At 58.6% G+C, this 18,406-nt stretch overlaps 2 protein-coding genes across 4 annotated transcripts in view; one reads left to right on the top strand and one right to left on the bottom strand.

The window, feature by feature from the left end:
* Nucleotides 1-5,336: 5,336 nt before the first annotated feature.
* CUNH11orf86 (chromosome unknown C11orf86 homolog) lies at nucleotides 5,337-6,952 on the bottom strand. 2 transcript variants are annotated; one of them, XM_036416634.2, is made up of 2 exons: nucleotides 6,542-6,952; nucleotides 5,337-5,824 (listed from the first exon to the last, which is right to left on the bottom strand). In XM_036416634.2, exons 1-2 carry the CDS (start codon nucleotides 6,797-6,799, stop codon nucleotides 5,690-5,692), a joined length of 393 nt encoding a protein of 130 aa, XP_036272527.1. In that variant the 5' UTR covers nucleotides 6,800-6,952; the 3' UTR covers nucleotides 5,337-5,689. The 2 variants fall into 2 exon arrangements, with proteins under 2 accessions (XP_036272527.1, XP_036272526.1); XM_036416633.2 differs by having other exon boundaries at nucleotides 5,337-5,827; nucleotides 6,542-6,948.
* Nucleotides 6,953-14,212: 7,260 nt separating this feature from the next.
* The window catches only part of PC (pyruvate carboxylase), a 58,147-nt gene continuing 53,953 nt past the window's right edge, over nucleotides 14,213-18,406 (top strand). For both annotated transcript variants that reach the window (XM_036416727.2, XM_036416719.2), the window contains exons 1-2: nucleotides 14,213-14,305; nucleotides 18,273-18,308. The gene's annotated coding sequence lies outside the window, so the exon portion shown is untranslated. The remainder of the gene's footprint in view (nucleotides 14,306-18,272; nucleotides 18,309-18,406) is intronic.

Raw genomic sequence — 18,406 nt, 5'->3', positions numbered from 1 at the left:
GGGCTTCTGTCTGGCCAGCCATAAGTGGGGGTCCCAGGCCCCCTTCTCCAGCCCCAGAGCTTTCTGGAAAGGCTCAGGGACCAGGGAAGCCGGTGCCGACTGGGTTGTCAGAAAGGCTGCCGTGAAGGTGCAGGTGGGAGAGACGCAGGGGGCTGAGGGCGGAGCGACTCCCGGGTGGAGGGCCGTCTCGGGTCCCTGTGCCCCTGCCCCATGTCTGTCTGACCACCCTCACTTCCCCAGGTCCCTCTTCTCCCCGAAGCACTGAGCTGTGCCCAGACCTCCGGACGGTCCAGCTGTTTGGCATCTTTCTCTTTTTTTAAAATTTTTAAAATTAATTTATTTTTCTTTCTCATTTTTTTTATTCAGGTATTCTTTGTGTACAGACCTTACCAACCCCCCCCCCCCCCATACATGCCCTCCCTCCCCAGAGGTGTCCCTCCATGGGCTGTGCTCACACGCATGCCTACAAGGCCTTCGGTGGATCTCTCATCTCCCCCACCTCTCCCTCCCCTCCCGCTGTCATTGGACAGCCTGCTTGCTCTTTACTGTCTCTGTGTCTATCTTTTGGTTCACCAGTTTATGATGTTCCTTATTACTGTTTGGCATCGCCAGGCCTTTGCACGTGCCACTCCGTCTGCCTGGCGCGCCCTTCCCCATGGTCCCAGCTCTGCCAGCTGCTCGGCGGGCAGCCTGCTCGGAGGCCCACCCTGCAGGAGCTAACCTTGCCCTCCCCCGGGCACCCCTGCCCCCTGAGCCAGCAGGGCGTGCGGGCTCAGCCACAGGGCGGTCCGTGTGGCGGAGGGGATGGGAGGGCTGTGCGGCATCCACTCCAGTCCTGGGCGCTGGCAGCCTTGCTCAGTGTTGGGTGAATTGACTGCTCGTGCCTGGATCTCAGAGGAGGAGGAGGTGGCGTGGAGGGGATGGGGGCAGGGAGGGGGGGCTGCCACAGTGAGTGGGGTGAGGGCAGAGGCTCCTTCTGGCGCTGGCACTGCCCCAGAGACCACCCAGGGCGGCCGGCCGTCTGGTCTGCGGCTCGGCCCGCGTTCCTGGAGCCTGATGCCCACAGCCCTGCCAAGGCCAAGGTGAGCCGAGGACAGGCCGGGCTCCGAGGGTCAGGCTCCCCGAGGCTCTCGTTGAGTGCGGCTGCCGCGGGCTGGCCCCGGGCTCAGCCCATCTGATCTCTGTGATGCTGCTCCCGGTACCCCCTCACTTCCCATGGCGGCCTCGGGCCCAGCGAGGGGGCTGCCTGCTCAGGGACACACAGGGCCAGCCCCGAGCGGAGGGACTGTTGCCGTTTTTTATGGAGCAGATGAGGAGACCGAGGCACAGAGAGGCCAGCTAGGGAGCCAGTGGTGGAGCCAGGGCTCTGACTCAGGCACGGAGCCCTCCAGCCTGATGAGGATGAGGGCCGGGACAGCGTTCCCTGCTGGTCACAGCACCCGCAGGTGGCACAGCTCCCGCACACGTGGCGCCTGCTCTGCGTCCCAGCCCGGGGGAGACGCCAAGATCACAGCCCCCGTTTCACAGAGGAAAGAAGGAAGACTTGCTCAGGGTCACCCAGCAAGTGCGGCGCAGGCAGGGCTTGGCCCAGGTGCAACACCCGGCCTGGCCCGCCCGGGCCCTTGCGGGGGAGGGCCCTGCGTTTGGTGTCCTGAGGAAAGGGCTGTGGGCACCCAGGGGCGTGGCTTCTGGGCTGGGGGTTGGGGAGAGCCCAGCTTTGCCTCCTGTGCTGTGGGGGCCTCAGCATCCTCGTCTGTACAACAAGCGGCCTGCACCTCTCTGCGGGGCTCGGGGCCCTGCGGTCTGGCCTGGCAGCCCTGCTTCCAGAGGCTCTGGGGAGGCGGTGTTCTCGGCGTGCCTCACTGCTCTCGCCATTAGCACAGCGGCAGCCCTGTTTCTCTCGCAGCATCTTTCCCCCAGCTGCTCCCGGCCTCCTCCCACCCATCCGTGTGGCCACGGGCCCCAGGGAGCTGGGGAGGTGTGGGCGGAGCCCAGAGTGGGGCTCTGTCCTGGGGTCAGGGCCTCCCACCGAATCGGCCCCTCTAGGCCCGGCGAGCGCGCACTCTGTTCTGTTTCTCAGCAGAGCAGCGGGCCATCTGTCTGCCTGTTGGTCGGTCTGTCTCTCTCTCCAGCAGGGCAGGGACCTCCTTGAGGGCAGAGGCCACGTGGGAAGATCAGAGCCGGATCAGTAGTGAGCTCCCAGGTCTGGAAACGTGAAGGGAGAGGCAGGCTGTGGCAGGGATGGTGAGCAGGGAGGGGAGAGAATGGGGGGCGGGTGTTTGGAGGTGTGTGTGTGTGTGTGTGTGTGTGTGTGTGTGAAGAGGTGGATGCGGGGTCCCAGGCCCCTCCTCTTGGCTTGGAGACCTCATGGCATGGGAGAGGATGGGGAGGCCCTGCCCTCGGTGTACAACCAAAACAGAACAAAGCAGCGTGAACGCTGACTCGGCAGGAACGTGTTCTGTGACCTTTGCGCAGACAGGGCCTGGCGGTGGCAGACTCGGCGCCCCACCCGGGGCATTAGCATGGGGAGCTCTCTGCATGGTCCCCGGGGACGCCTCCATGAGAAGGCGCACCCCCACGTAGTCCGCGGTGTTTGCATGTCCTCTGAGGCCCGCTCGCTCCAGGCTCGGGAGCTGCCCGCCTGGAAGCGCCTGACACCTGCTCCTTCTCCCCTCTCTCGGCGCAGCCCTGGCCGTGCCTCTGGGCCAGCGCGGTGGGTACCCACACCTCCTCTGGTCGCCTCGCCCCACCCCCAAAGCTGGCAAGACAAGGTTCTCCTCTCTCAGAGAGGGAAACTGTGGTGGCAGTCACAGAGCCTGACCCGAGGCCCAGTGTCCTTTCCACCCCCTGAGAGTGAAGTCTTTATATATATATTTTGTTGATTTTTTACAGAGAGGAAGGGAGAGGGATAGAGAGTTAGAAACATCGAGGAGAGAGAAACATCAACCAGCTGCCTCCTGCACACTCCCCACTGGGGATGTGCCCGCAACCGAGGTGCATGCCCTTGACCGGAATCGAACCTGGGACCCTTCAGTCCGCAGACCGATGCTCTATCCACTGAGCCACACTGGTGAGGGCGAGAGTGAAGTCTCCCTGCAGACAAAGCCAGGCACCCAGGGCCAGAGAGGGCACCTGTGGGGAGGCACGGGGCCGGGGCCGGGGATCATTCATAGGAAATATCTCGGGAGCCAGAGCCAGGCCACTCAGAACAACAGAAACGGGTTCTTACTGGTCCGGCCGAGCTCCCCCGGGGGTCCTGGCGGAGGGTCCCCCTGGCGCTGCGGCCTCTGGGGGCTGTCAGCACCCTGGCTTCCTGGGCCGGGCCCGTGTCACCGTGACCTCTGGCCCCGCCTTCGCATGGCCGTCTCCTCTCTCCCCTCGTGTGTGTGATCCGCTCACTTGTCACGGGCCTCGGGATCCAGGCTGACCTCCTCATCTCAGGAACCTTACGATCTTTTTCCTCAAATAAGATAAAACCCACAGGTGCTGGGGATTAGGACGTGGCCATGTCTGTTTGGGGGCCGCCTTCCAACCCCCTGCAGGGTTTCCTGGGCTCCTTCCCATGGCGGCTGCACAGCCTCCGGGGCCTGTGGGCCCAGGCGGCCCAGCACACTATTCCCACGGCCTTCTGCTGGCCAGAGCAGGGCACAGGGCGCACCCCGATTCCAGGGGTGGGAGGTGTGGCAGAGACACGGGGCCAGAGGGCGTGCACATGGGAGGGGCGGCCGAGGCCATGGAGGGGCGGCCTGTCCAGCCTGTGTGTGTGCTCGGATGAAAGCCGCTGCCCAGGGCCCCGGATGTGCTCCCGGTGATGGGCTTGCTGACGGGGCGGGGGGAGGTGTTCTGCCTGAGCGGGAGCCCCCAGACCCAGGCCCGGCAGGCCCGGGTCAGCCACCAACTCCGGGCCCGTCTACCATTCTCTAAACCAGCTGCCGCCAACTGGGGGCCCTCGCCACCTGGGGGTCGGTGAGGTCCGAAAGGTTGGCGATGCTGCTGTAAACAATGACTCACTGAGTGCCTGCCGGGCCCCGAGGAGCACAGGGGTGCCCGTGGCGAGCAGCGGGTCCCCGCGGAAACGTCTGTCCTGTGGATGACAGAAGCTCACAGCGGGCAGACTGCTCACAGGGCATGGCACGCAGGAGGAGAGCCCTGTGGGGCTGCAGACTCCCTGGAGACAAACATCAGGAGGAGCCTCCAGGGCGGAGATCCGGAGGAAGCTGAGAACTCCGGCCCCATCCTGGGCCTCGGCTTCATCCTCTGGACCTCCAGAGGGTCTGTCCCAGCGGCCTTTCCTGGAGCTGTCAGGTTCCCAGAGGCACCCGGTGGCCACTGCAGGAGGGGCTGGGGCAGGGCCGCCTAAAGCTGTGAGTAATTGGGCTCGAAGCTTCTGGTCAGCTTCCAGAAGCCAGGTTCCACGCCAGCATCCCAGGCTCAGATCCCAGTGGCCGTCTGGGACCGGATTTTCCCAGGACCCCTCTTGCTCCTCACAGGCCCGGCCAGGTCCTGGGCTCTGGGGAAATGGGGAACCCCCCCCCCCACACACACACTGTTCGTTAGATCCTCCGGCCCCACCAGCACCACCCGGACAGACCCGTACCAGCGGCTCCCTCACCTTTGAACTTGGGTCTGCTTGAACCAAGAGAAAGAACCGCAGGGACCGCCCAGGAAGTGCCAGCGTCTCTCAAAGGGCTCGGCACTTTGGGGTCAGACACGCCTCCCCTCTGTGTGGCCCCGGGCGAGCCCTCCCTCGCCCTCTGAGCCTCAGGGCAGAGCACAAAGGCAAGGCGCCGGGAGACCAGTCTTCCGAAGCGGCTGGAGCCGGCCCAGGGTGAGAGGGCAGCTCCGCTGGGGAGCGAGGGCGAGGGAAGGGGCAGGAAGGACCAGCCTCCTGGGGATGGGGTTGGGGCAGGAGGACCTGCCCCAGGTGCCCGGCTCCACCGTTCTGGGAAGCTCTGGGCCCGGCCTGCCCCCACAGGAGGCTGTTAGTCACCAGGCAAATAGTTTACGCCACCACAGCCATCTTTATTCCAGTGCTGGCAACTGGGTGGGGTGGGGCCAGAGATGCCAGAGATAACAGTCTCTCCCCCCCTCACTGGGCCTCAGTTTCCCCCTCTGGCACGGGGGAGGGAAGGCTTCCCCCGTTTCCATCATCGGGATCCTGTAAAGATCCGGGCCTGAGCCCGTCAGCCACCGTGTGTGGGCACCGAGGGGCACCAGCCCCGCTCCTGGCCCTCAGGGGGCTCCCAGGCTGTGCGGGCGGCCCAGGCCCACCCACCGCCGTCAGCTGGCAGGAAGGAAGGGCAGGAAGGACGTGGCCCAGCGACAAGGCAGCTCGAGAGCCTCTCAGCCGTGGTGCTGGCTTCACCCAGCTCTGTCCTGAAGGTCTATGACTGGTCTTGTGTGGGGACCAGGGGCAGCGACACCCCCACTTCTGGGCAGGCTTCTGACGCCCTCCTGCACGTCACTGTGGGGAGGGGGCCTCCGTGACATTCTCCAGAGGGTGGCGCTGAGCTCCCTCCTTCCCGGCCATGTCGGGGTCTTCGCCTTGGCATGGACGACCAGGCCCTGAGGGCGCCAGTGCCAGGGCCTCGGGGCCTGTAAGGAAGGCCAGAGCTGTCCCCGTGGAGGAGGCCACTGCATCCGCAGTCCCCCAGGGCCACAAAGAGGTCGGTCCGTAGACAGGGTGGTCTCATCGAGCACAGCAGGGGCCACCATCACTCCCAGCATCCTCAGCTGGTGGTGCCAGAGGAGGCTGCGGAGAGGCTGGCCTGCTCAGGGTCACTGCGGGGAAGCTGGCCACAAAGCTCTCCCACCGGCTCCTCACCTGCTGGAAGACAGGAGCGGGGAGTCAGGCCCCAGGGCTGAGTGGTGGGTTTCAGGTGTTGTTCCATCTACAGCCACCAGGTGGTGGCAGAACCCAGAGATAGAAGTCCTGGGACCCTTCTGCAGGAGGAGGCAGGGCCCCTCTCACCCCCAGGGTAGCTCCCACCAAGGACAGCTGGGTTCTCTCCCCCCCACCCCCCGCCCCGCCCCTATAAAAGATATAACCCTGGGGAGTTGTATTGGCTGATTGCTTTGCCTCCAGCAAAACCCACCCATCCAACACACCGCCAGAGTAATCATCTTAAAACAGTTCTGACTCTATCCCGGGCCAAAACTTCCCATGACCCCCAGCGCCTACGGGATAAAGCCCAAATGCTGTCAGGGCCCTCTGAAATATGGTCCCTGGATACCTCTCTCTCCAGCCTCATCTCCAAAAGCTGTTGCCTCCTTGGACCTTGGCACTGTATGTTTCTACCTCTGAGCCTTTGCTGCTCTGGTCCCACTCCTCAGAGTCCCCACCCTCACCGTGTAACACTCACCCATCCATTACCATCATCATCCGCCCACCCATCCGCCCACCCATCCATCCAACCATCCATCATCCATCCATCCATCATCCACCCATCCATCCATCCACCCATCCATCCATCATTTTTCCATCCACCCATCTAACCATCCATCTACCCATCCACCCACATCCATCCATCGCCCGTCAGACCTGTTGATATTTCTTCAGCCACCGCCGGCTGCCTCCTCGCTGAGCTTGGATTAGCTGCTCCGTGTCCCCCAGGCCCCCTGGCCGCCGCTCCTGATCAAAGGAGTCCAGTCCTTCCGGGTCTCGATCTGAGGGTCTGGACTTCTCACGACCCTGTCTGAGGCTCAGCGACCGTCGCAGGGGCTTCCCCCAAGGCTCCTGGAGCTTGCCGTAGGAGGGCCGTGGGCCTCGCAAGGACTGGCTGCGTAGCCCTGTCCCCATGGCTGGTACACGCAGGACTGCTCCAGGCCCTCGGCAAGCCACTAGCCTCTGAGATGGCGCGGTGCCTCCACCCAGCTGACGGGAGCTCCCTTGGGGGCAAAGGTCGGCGCTGCTGAGGTGGCCATCATAAAGCAAAGGGCAAGCGCAGGGGCCAAGCATCTCTGAGTCACCCTCTGCACCGTCTCCCCAGCTAGGGCAAAGGCTGAGGCCTCTCCCCAGCCCGCCTCTGCCTCCAGCCCGCTTTCCCCGACCACCCTGTCTCTGAAGAGCGTGGCCTCCCCCGATTCCTGCACCCTGACTGTCCAAACGTGTTCTGTCAACGCTGAAAGCAAATGGCTCCACAGAGAGGAGCTTTAAGAAACAGGACAGCCCTGACCGGTTCGGCTCAGTGGATAGAGCGTCGGCCTGCGGACTGAAGGGTCCCGGGTTCGATTCCGGTCAAGGGCTTGTACCTTGGTTGCGGGCACATCCCCAGTGGGAGGTGTGCAGGAGGCAGCTGATCGATGTTTCTCGCATTGATGTTTTTGACTCTCTGTCCCTCTCCCTTCCTCTCTGTAAAAAATCAATTATATATAATATATATCATATATATGATATATATTATATATAAAACATATATATAAAACATATATATAATATATAAATCCAATATATATATAATATATATATAATAAATATATATATTTTTTTAAAAGAAAAGAAAAAAGGAACAGGACAGCTCCTGCCCTGGCCAGTGTGGCTCCACTGGTTGAGCATTAGCCCTCAACCAACCAGGATAATCGGCTGCAGAGGACAACCCTGACCCCAAATCCTAAGAGACACTCACATAGACACTCCCCTCTCTGTGGCCCTGGGTGCGTTGGTGCTCTGCCAGTGCCACTCAGTGGTTGAGCATCGACCTATGAACCAGGAGGTCAGAGTTTGATTCCCGGTCAGGGCACACGCCCGGGTTGTTGGCTTGATCTCCAGTGTGGAGCGTGCCGGAGGCAGCCAATCAGTGATTCTCTCTCATCATGGGTGTTTCTATCTCTACCTCTCCCTTCCTCTCTCTGAAACCAATAAAAGCATTCAATTAAAAAAAGTGAGTTGGTGACATTTATTATCTGGGGCAAAACCCTTCCCCTCTCGGTCAGTCTTGCTATCTGTAAAATGGGTTGTTGTGAAAATCAAATAAAATCACAAACGGGGTGTTCCCAAAAGGGAGACAACTACCGTGTTTCCCTGAAAATAAGACATCCTCCAAAAATAAGACCTAGCGCATGGAAAGATAAGACATCCCCTGAAAATAAGACCTAGCGCAACTTTGGGAGAAAAAATTAATATAAGACACTGTCTTATTTTCGGGGAAACAGGGTAGTACCAGCCTTTCTGTCTCCCAGGACAGGGGCAGGGGGAACGGTACGCGGGCTGCCCAGCAACTCCTCAGATTCCTAGAATTTGAGATCTGACAGGTACCTCGCACATCTGATCCATGCTTCTTTTTTGCTTTAACCACTATTTTCTGAGCATTTTTATTGGTTCCTCCACGTATTTCATTTAAATCTCACAAAAGTCTTATGCGGTGGGCATTGCTATCCTTCTATAGATTAGGAGGCCCAGAGAGAGTGGGCACCTGACCAGAGAGTGTGCCCAGCAGGTGGCAGGCTGGGGCCCTGCCTGGGTCAGCCCGGCTTTGGAGCCCAGTGCTCCAACCACTCTGCTCTCCTGGCAGAGGCAGGGCTTGAAGCTGGGTCCTGCCTCCTCTATGTTTGGGCCGCTGCCCACGGCACTCCTGTCCGGGGTCGGGCAAGTGCTGGCTGCAACTCTTGGCTCATCTCAGACTTGTCTCGTGTTGGCCTTGCCCTCTTCCCTCTCTCTCACGCTCCAGGCCAGTGATTCTCAACCTGTGGGTGCGGAGCCCTTTGGGGGTCGAACGACCCTTTCACAGGGGTCGCCGAAGACCATCGGGAAACACAGATACTTACATTACGATTCATAACAGCAGCAAAATCACAGTGATGAAGGAGCAACGAAATAGTTTTATGGTTGGGGTCACCGCCACAGGAGGAGCTGTGGTAAAGGGCCGGGCCTTAGGAAGGTGGAGAACCACCGCTCTGGGCCTTCCTGGGATGAGAGGCTCTCCGTATCCGCCAGGCTCAGCTCCCAGCCGGAAGCAGAAAATGGAGCCAGGAAATGGAGCCGGTGTGCGGAGGAGAATGGAGAAGGGGGGCCCAGGCCTTCGGTCCCATCACATCCCAACAGTGGACCCAGATCCACACCCAGGCTTCTCCACGCCAACCCTGACCACGCCCCTCAAGCCAAACCCCTGCCCCTGGTTAAAAAGCAACAGAACCGTTACTCAATCTCCAGCGCCCTCACCCCAGAGTCCAATCAAAGCCCCACCCGCACCGAAGGCTGACAGGGCGGGGCCTGCTGACTGGCACATTCCTAGGAGCCTGGTGAATCACGCTCTCGTGTCATCCTGTGTGGCTGCCGAACACCCTCCCGCCAAGGGTGCGGTTTTGTAACTTCCCGAATCTCCGAGGACCGGGAGAAATATGTGTTTTTGTTTTCCCCTCCTCCCTGCTTTCTCACCTGGCGCCTTCTTACTCATCTTTCCAGACCCTGCAGTGTGACACCTCCCCCCGGGCTCGCTGGGGTGAGGGAGGCAGCGTCCTCTGCAAGCAACCACACACTCAGAGCAGCAGTGACCGCCCGCTGTGTGTCCCTTAGGGGCAGGGACACCGTCTCCTGCATCCCCCTGTCCCCAGGGCACGTGAGTCAATACTTGATCTTAAATATTGGAGGCGATTACTTGTCTGCCTGACCCATTACCACGCCATCTAGTGGCTTTCAGCAGCGCTGCTGTGTGACCCCAATTTCTATGGGTCAGGAATCCAGGCACAGCTCTGCTGGGCCTCTGGCTCGGGGTCCCCTGCAGGCTCCAGCCGAGGGGAATGGGGTGGGGGGGGAGCGCGCTGTGGTCATCCAAGGTCCTTCTGGCACTTGTTGGCAGGACTCGGCTCCTTGAATGTTGTTTGTTGCGCGGGAGCCTCCGTTTCCTGTGGGTTGTTGTCTGTTGCCACGTGGGCCTCTCCCAAGAGCAGCTTACCACGTGGCAGCTGGCTTCGATCAGAGCCAGCCAGTGAGAGGGCAGGAGATGGCGGGCGGGCAGGAGCCAGTCTTTGGGGAACTTGATCTCAGAAGTGACCTCCCACCATTTCTGCCATATTCTGTTCCAAGTGCAGTCACCAGGTGCAGCCAGCACTCAAGGGAGGGAACACCCCTCTCTGCCCGGGCATGGCATGAACACCAGGAGGCAGGACTTAGGAGGTCATTATGGAGGTTGCTCCCCCGTGACACCAGGACTCCAAAGCCATCGCACTGCCGGAAAGCACTCTCCCGTGGCAGCTGTGTGTCTGGAGCGAGCTGTGTCCTCAGCTTCTCAGCTATAAAATGGATATAATACCTTATTTCATCGAAGTTAAGATGGAAATCCTCAATGGAAGAGGAGCATTATTTTAAAATATATTTTTAGTGATTTCAGAGAAGGAAGGGAGAGGGAGAGAGAGAAACATCAATGATGAGAGAGAATCATCAATTGGCTGCCTCCTGCACGCTTCCCACTGGGGACCGAGCCAGCAACCCAGGCAGGTGCCCTTCACCAGAATCGAACCCGGGACCCTCCAGTTTGCAGGCCGACGCTCCATCCACAGAGCCAAACCAGCCAGGGCAGGAGCATTATTTTATATACCACTGAGAAATACAGTAATATGTGGGGAGGGTTAGAGATCAGCCAAAGGACTTGTATGCATGCATATAAGCATAACCAATGGACACAGACAGTAGGAGCGTGAGGGCCCGTGCTGGGGGCGGGAGTGGGCGGGCAGAGGTCCATGGGGGGAAAGGGAGACATATGTAATGCTTTCAACAATAAAGAATTTAAATAAAATAAAATAAAAAATACCCATTGCCCACTTATCAGGAGATCATTTCAGGGGTTAAAATGCAGGGGAAATGGGGAGTGTATGCCTTGACATTAATAAAACACACAGTGTCCACTTCCGCAGGTGGCCCTGAGAGTTACATGGCTGGTGCCATTTAAGGCTGCAGGGAGGTTTAGAGATACAGAAGGTGCAAACCGGGGCAGGCTGCCCAGATGTTCCTTCTTATTAGTGAGCCATTGGAATTAATCCTCATCTACACACCACAGGCAAGATTTAGTTTCCTTTTTAATCTTTAGTATTTTATTTTACTTTAAAATACTTTTTTATTGATTTCAGAGAGGCAGGGAGAGGAGAGACAGAAACATCAATGATGAGAATCATTCATTGATCGGCTGCCTCCTGCACACCCCCCACTGGAGATGTGCCCACAACCAAGGTACATGCCTTTGACCGGAATCGAACCTGGGACCCTTCAGTCCGCAGGCCGATGCTCTATCCACTGAGCCACACCGGTTAGGGCCTGAGCAGCTCTTTAACATACAGTAAGAGATCTAGTCTGAGCTAGACTCCTGGCCACCCATAGACCAGTCTCACCTTTCAGTCCCCCCTCAGCTTCTGCTGCACCCTTCTAGGAACAGAGGCAAATTTCTCAGGCTTCCCGCATCTCAAAAATCAGTTGGGGCTTGTTAAAATAAATGAGTGAGTAAAAAAGATTCCTGGGCCGCACCCTAGACTTACTGGATCGGAATCCACAGGGGTTGGGAGTCTAGGAATCTGTTTTGTTTTAAAGAGGCCCAGAGAGCCAAAACCCATTTGGCTTAGTGGGTAGAGCGTCAGCCTGCAGACTGAAAGGTCTCGGGTTCGATTCCGGTCTAGGGCATGTACATTGGTTGCAGGCACATCCCTGCTAGGGGGTGTGCAAGAGGCAGCTGATGATTTTCTATCATCGATGTTTCTAGCTCTCTATCCCTCTCTTCTTCTCTGTAAAAAAATCAATAAAATATATTAAAAAATTAAAAAAAATAAAGAGCCCCAGAGAATTTTCCTCATTAGGGAAGTCTGGGTAACAACGTCTCTAGGCCTCTCCACACTGACCCGCACTAGAACCATTGGAGGAGCTTCTAAGTAAGCAACGCAATGCTTGTCTCTGAGGATCCCGTTCCCCAGCAGTGGACTTGAGGGGTATTTTGTGGTGATTCTAAGCTCTGAGTTGGTGGTTAAAACGAGTAAGAATCATGGGCTGGGGCTCAGGAGTCTGAGCTTCCCACTCGCACCCTGATCCAAGGGAATGCTGCCTCTGGTGGTACCGAAGCCCACACTGAGGCATGTTTTTTCCTAGCCACACAGAACTTCCCTCCCAGGCTTTCACCAGGAGTTATTATTATTATTTATTTTTTTGTCTGGGATGGAATGCCCCTCCTGGGGAACTCAACCTGGAGGTAGGAGAGTCTAGGTGGAGTGGTGTCTGGTTTCCTAATTCAATGTGAACTAGGTAATTTATGTGCCCGAGCGAACTGTTCAAATCCCATGCTTCCTTGGTTTCACGTCAGTCCATTTTCTGGTTCTCAATTAGTTTCTTTGTTCAGATCTCCACCTGGTGGTGCTGCCCAGGGAGTCACCTGAACCCGGGTGGAGCCACCTGCCCTCTGCTCCAGACCCAGGACTGAGCCAGTGCATCACAGCATGGCCAGCCCTAGCGCAGGGCCTTGTCTTTCCTGAGTATCACCGGGGCCCACATCATCCATACGCACAGCAGAGGAGGAAAAAAATGCAGGCAGGAAGTGTTGAAGTCACACACACTAGCAGGTCCATAGGGACAAGAAAATAACGTACTTCATGGCCAACATGTCCACACCCTTTTATGAGGAAATCCTGTGCAGAGAGGTTGGGCACCTGCCCAAGGTCACACAGCTTTCACTCTTTCCTGCACAAAGTAAGTTGTGGGGTAGAAAGAGTCCTTGGACTCGGACATGGAATAGAAGGTTAGCTCTATGACAAGATGGTAGGAACTGTGTCTTTTTCACTGCTGTGTCCGAGGCAGAGCACCAAGCCTATAGGAAAAGGTGCTTGTTAACCCAGTGAGTATGTGAACCTGGAGAATTGGGCTTTTAATTCTTTTATTTTTAAAAATATATATTTTATTGATTTTTTACAGAGAGGAAGGAAGAGAGAGAGAGAGTTTGAAACATCGATGAGAGAGAGTCATTGATCAGTTGCCTCCTGCACACCCCCCTCTGAGGATGTGCCCGCAACCAAGGTACATGCCCTTGACCGGAATCGAACCTGGGACCCTTCAGTCCGCAGGCTGACGCTCTATCCACTGAGCCAAACCGGTTTCGGCTGGGCTTTTAATTCATTTTCTGCTACTAAAATGGCTATGTTGGATTGTCCCAGGTTAGAGTTCAGCCAGATAGATGAAAGGGAAGTTTAGAAAGTTGGAGAGACAAACACCGCAGACACAACATAGTCAGAGAAAAGAAAGAGAGGGAGGGAGGGAGGGAGGGAGGGAGGGAGGGAGAGAGAGAGAGAGAGAGAGAGAGAGAGAGAGGGAGAGAGAAAGCAGAGTTGTATTATCTCTCCCTGCTCAATTAGCAATCTTTAGTTAACAAGATGTTCTCATAGTCCTTGATCCTCCCAATCGTCTGGAAGCAGGTCATTTTTTCCCTCCTCCATGTCCTGATTAACATCTGAGGTACGGCGTATTTTATGTTTACCGTCTGTGCTATCTCACTGGAAGGCATGTATTCTGTTCTGGCCCCTCCCCTATCCCCTGGTTGGCACGGAGCCCAGCTTATGACTTATGAAGCTTTCCGTTCAACCAAGCCTTCCGGGGCCCTCCAGGTCCTGAGCGGCCTCAACTTGCAGAGTAGGAAACGGGCTCAGAGAGGGGAGGCTGCTTGTCCAAGGTCACACAGGGACGGCCTTCTGCCGGTCATCCCCACGCCTGCAGCTGCTCAAGGACGCCGTCCTGTCCACCCGCGCGCCTTCTCCTTCCTCCTGCCCTCCGCCAACCCTTTCCTCCGACCTCTTCTCCGTCCGCTAGCATGTACTTGCAACCTAGCCCGGATCCCGGCGCTCCGGTGTGATCTGTTATGCTTGCGGCTTTGGGAGACACGTGCTACTCGGGTGAATGAATCGCACAGCCCCACCCCCGCGGACAGCCAATCACAGGGGGTCCGAGGCCGGCCACTTCCGCCTATTGCGGGCCGCGGCGAGGGCGAGAGGCCCACGTGGGGCTCTGTAGATAAGGGGGCAGGCGGCGGCGTGCCAGGGGCGGGCTCTTCCAGCCTCGTGACCAATCCGGGGGCCCGCCGGGGACGCGAGGGGCGGGGCCGACGTGGGGCGCCAAGGCTCAAACGCGACGGGCAGACGGGCGTAAGGAGGAGTTCTGAGCGGGGGAGTGGTGAGTGACGGGGCCCATTGTCCAATAACAGGAGGGGCTGGGCTGCGTGAGCCAATAGGAAGTCCCGAGGCGGGGCATGGCCCGCAGCAAGTTTGGTTGCGCGGAGACCGCAGCTGCTCCCTGTCACCGGAGCTCGCGTCTGTGGAGGCGGCGGCGACGACTGGCGGCGGCGAGGAGGTGAGAGCCCACGGCGCTGCGCACCTTCCTGTCCCCGGCGGGCGGGCGGGCGGGCGGGCGTGCGCCGCCGCCGCAGGGGACGCTTATGTAAGGGTCGTGCGCGCCGAGGCGGCGCGGGCTTCGCGAGTGACGGCGGAGGAGACAGCGGCGGACGCGCGCGAGGCGAGTTGCGCCGCCTCTCCCCTCCCCTCCCCCGTCCTGTGGGGACGGTCGTCGGCGGGGTCCGTCCCTCTCTCGCCCCCTCGCCCCGGGGACCCCCCTGACCCCGGCGCGTTGCTCCGGGAGCATCCCTCCCTCTCGGGCTGCGGCCGGGCCTTGTCCATCCCGCGCCCCTGGCGACCGGCCCCGGCCCCGGCGGCGCGGCGCGGCGGCCTTGGTCTTGCTTTCGGGCCCATTTTGCAGATGGAGAAACTGATGGGCGGAGCACGGACATGCCTGGTGCCAGGCCCCCTGAGTGAGGGTTCGAGCCCGGGTCTGTCTGAATGGGGAGCCCGGGTTCTCCCCGCACACCGGCGGCGGTTGCTCCGGTTCTGAGGGAAGCCGTGGCCTGGGAGGCGGGAGCCTGGCGTGGGGGCCTCCTCCTCGGTTCCCTGAGGAACGTGCCAGGTGCCGTTTAGTTTCCGGCGGAGGAGCTGGGGCCGGCCGCCCGCCACTTTCACAGCAGGACACGGAGCGCTGGGCTGGGGAACGTGCGGGCTCGGAAGCCTTGCTCCCAGGCCCTGCCGGGAAGGGCCCTCCCAGCCTGACCCGCTTTGTGTACTTTGTTTCTCACCTCACAGATGCGGGGGGGTTAGGCCAGGTCCCAGGATCCTGGCCGCTTCGAACTTCTTCAAAGTGCTGATTGCCTGTCCCTTTGTGAGGCAGTGCGCCAGGGCTTATCCCCATTCTGCAGCCGGGAAAACTGAGTCCCGAGGAGGTGCCCGTCGTTGGCAGATCTTAACCAGAGCTACCGAGCCTGCTCTGAACTTCTGCCTTTTCTGTTGCTCCCTTACCCACTGCTGCGCGGCCCTGGCCTCGGTCACCCTTCCCAGCCTGTGATGCAAACTCTGCTGGAAGGCCATGCGCTCCGCATTCCCGGAGCCCGGGATACGGCCGTCCGTCCTGTCTCTCGCTCCCCACCTTAACGCTTGGATCCTTCACTCGCCTCCTTTCGCACACCTTCCCATGTTCAGACCTCCAGAGCGGAGACGTGAGAGATGGAATGAATCCCTGTCCTAGAAATGCCGACTCGCCGATGGAGGGAGAGGAAAAAGAAACAGCGTTTAGCAGCGAGTCGGTGTGTGTGTACAGAACCCATCCTGGCGAGGGAAGGCCCCGGGAGCAGGGGGGAGAGGAAGAGGAGAGGCGAACCACATTCGGAGGCGGGAGCGGAGGCGCGGACTGGCTGGCGGGGGGCCGGACCGGGACGGGGTGGGAGAGCTCCGTGGATGGGGTGAGACCTGAGCTGCGTTGGATCCCACGGCAGCGGGCACTGCAGAAGCTGTGGCTGGGTTGGAGGAGCCAGGCTTGCATTGCGGAGGAGAGGCGAGTTTTAAGCGACTGGAACCTGCGAGAGGAGGGCTGAGGAAGGCGGACAGGGAACGGGGAGAAGCAGCACTTCCCAGATGGGTCTCTGAAAAGGCCTCTACAGGAGGCGTGACAGGTGAGGGCACTTGCTAAGGTGCTGGTATAAGGTGCCAGCCGGCCGCTCGGCTGGGCGCTGCGGGCCCAGAGGCCTGAGCTACAGGTTGTGTCTGTCTGTCCCAGTAAACCACTGTGAGCAGGAACCCTGTGTTTCTCAGCGGCCGCCCTGCCTGAGAAGGAGCTTCGCTCGCTGTAGTTGTTCAGTGTTGATGTGTTGAATTAGGCCGTCATTCAGAATTTCCAAAGTGTACCCCTCAGTCCCCTCTGTGCCTTCTCTCTCGCCACGGAAGCCTGCTCCGGCTTCACTGGCCCAGTCTGTGCCAGGTCTCCCCCCGAGGATCACCTGCCCTCGGGGAGGCTGGTCCTGGAAGCTGCGGCCTCCGTGGACGCCTCCTGCCTTTGATGTGCCAGCTCAGGCCTCTGGCCCTCTTGTCCTCCTCCTCGCTTTCTCGTCTCACTTCCAGGAGCCTGGTCCCGGGTCCTGCGCTGTAGACCCAGCCTGTCCGATCTGGGAGCACTCCCCCTGAGCTGGGCGCCTCCCTCAGGTGGACATTTCCCCGGAGGGTTAGTGGGTCCTCTCTTTGGCTGCCTCCCAGTAGCATCTTACTCTCTTAGAACTGCCCCCTGCTCCTGATACCCGGAAAGCATGCTGTCTGTCATCCGTGGGCCTCCGGTCAGCGGTGGGCATTGCGCCCGCTCTCTCTGAAACCTCCCCTGGGCTGACTGACCATCCCTCCAGCCCTTTGTCTTGGCTGCCTCTAGTCTCAGCTGTGAATTCTTTGCTAACCAAACACGCCGAGGGCTCTGAGAGGAGGAGGGCCTGACGGTGGGAGGTGGGACATGACGCACAGCCCTTTCCTCTCGCCTGTTGAGTGAGAAGAGAAGATCTGCCTATTGGGCTCTTCCTCCCATTTGACCCGCCAGGTGCCCTCTGTCTGCCTCAGTCCTAGGTGAGACTCTTTGTTGTTGCCCCCAAACTTGCTTCTTCGTGTCGGTCCCTCCGCTGCTCTTGTCCTGGTGTCCTTGTTCTCCGCAGGATTTTCCTCTCACCGTATCCATCACAATTACTCTGCAGGCTCTCTGGCACTAAGCCTTGCCAAACTACTCATTTGGACATGGCTCCTCTCTTTTAATAATAATGATAAGTAATGATTTATTATTAATAAAAGCCAACCTTTTATTATGTGGTGGTAGGGATCTTGCTAAGCCCCTTACATGTATTTTTTTTTTTTTTTGATTGACACAACAGCCCTATAACAGAGGTACTGTTAGCTCCTCATTTAACTACAGGCGAGGAACTATGGGTAGACTGAAGCCCTCAGAATCTACTCAGCTAGGAGACTGGCCGGGGTCCCGCCAGGCCCTCAGGCTGAGTCCCTGCATGGGTCCCTCTTGTGTATCATCCTTTGCTCACCCTCAGTGTTTTAGTCCCCACAACCTGCTCTTTGGCATTTTGGGAGCAGAGGGACCTTCTGACCTGGTGCTTATGGAAGGTATATGCCCAATAAATGTTTTATTGAATTGAGTCACCCAGGCATTCATTGTCAGCCTCGATGTAATCTACCAGGGCATCGTGGATTCCGTTCCTTTGATGATTTGCTGGTTTGTGTCTCCGTTTTATTCTTGATTTACCAGTGACTAGAGCTGAGTGACAGGTGTGGCCTGTGAATTCCCCAAGGCGTGGCCAGTGACAGGTGTGGCCCGTGAACTCCCCACCAATGTGGGCTGAGGAAGTAGTTGGGGAAATGGGAGACACAGCAGCTCTGGGTCACGTAAGACAAAAATGAGTGTCAGGTGCGTGGTGAGATGGGAAGCAGGCTCGGGGAATCTGATCTGGAGGAGCGCTCAGCTCTGGAGGACTGGGGACAGCTCTGCGGAGAAAGTAGGCCTGGGGCTGGATGGAATTGGACAGGAAGAAAAGTACTTCAGATGAAACAATAAAAGTTTCTAGAACTTCTTGTTCTTGTGTAGTGAGTGCTTCTTACTAAGCGCATTGGCTGAGGCCTGTTCTCAGCAGGCCTGGCACCAGTGCCACGCTTGTGTTGACTTACCAGGAATCGGTGAGAGGAGTGCTATTAACTGTTCCCATTTCACAGGCGAGGAAACAGGAGTGGTGGCAGAGCAGCAAAGGCAGAGCCCAGGCGTTGGATAGCAGAGCTGCGGTGCTTTCCTGGTGCTCCCTCCCATACCCCGCCCCCCCTCCCTCACCCTCATACCCCGCCCCCCTCCTTGATGGAAGCAAAGTAACAGTTCTCTGGGTTCTGAGTCTCAGTTCTTGCCACTCCTAGGTGCTCTTGGAAGTGCTGGAGAAATGAGAGTAACACTTCTCTTCCTTTTACTTTAGATTGCGCCTGCCTCTCGGAGCTGACAAGGCCTGAGGGTAAGTCCTGTGCCTGAATCCAGGGCGTGGGGTGGTGGGTCTCCAGCTCAGCAGTCCGGGCAGGTCGGCTATCGAGCGCAATGCATGAAAATGGCCAA

The sequence above is a fragment of the Pipistrellus kuhlii genome, unplaced genomic scaffold (assembly GCF_014108245.1).
Source record: "Pipistrellus kuhlii isolate mPipKuh1 unplaced genomic scaffold, mPipKuh1.p scaffold_m20_p_56, whole genome shotgun sequence".
Lineage (NCBI taxonomy): Eukaryota > Metazoa > Chordata > Mammalia > Chiroptera > Vespertilionidae > Pipistrellus > Pipistrellus kuhlii.
The sequence above is the reverse complement of the archived record's forward strand: the minus strand, read 5'-3'. Positions and strand labels throughout refer to the sequence as shown.

Bases quoted from the DNA above. Each gene is read 5' to 3' on its own strand.
- CUNH11orf86 (XM_036416633.2), bottom strand. From the start codon at position 6,799: ATGGGGACAGGGCTACGCAGCCAGTCCTTGCGAGGCCCACGGCCCTCC. The intron at 5,828-6,541 runs GTCTGACGGGCG...CCTGTCTTCCAG, and splicing joins GGCTGAAGAAATATCAACAG to CAGGTGAGGAGCCGGTGGGA.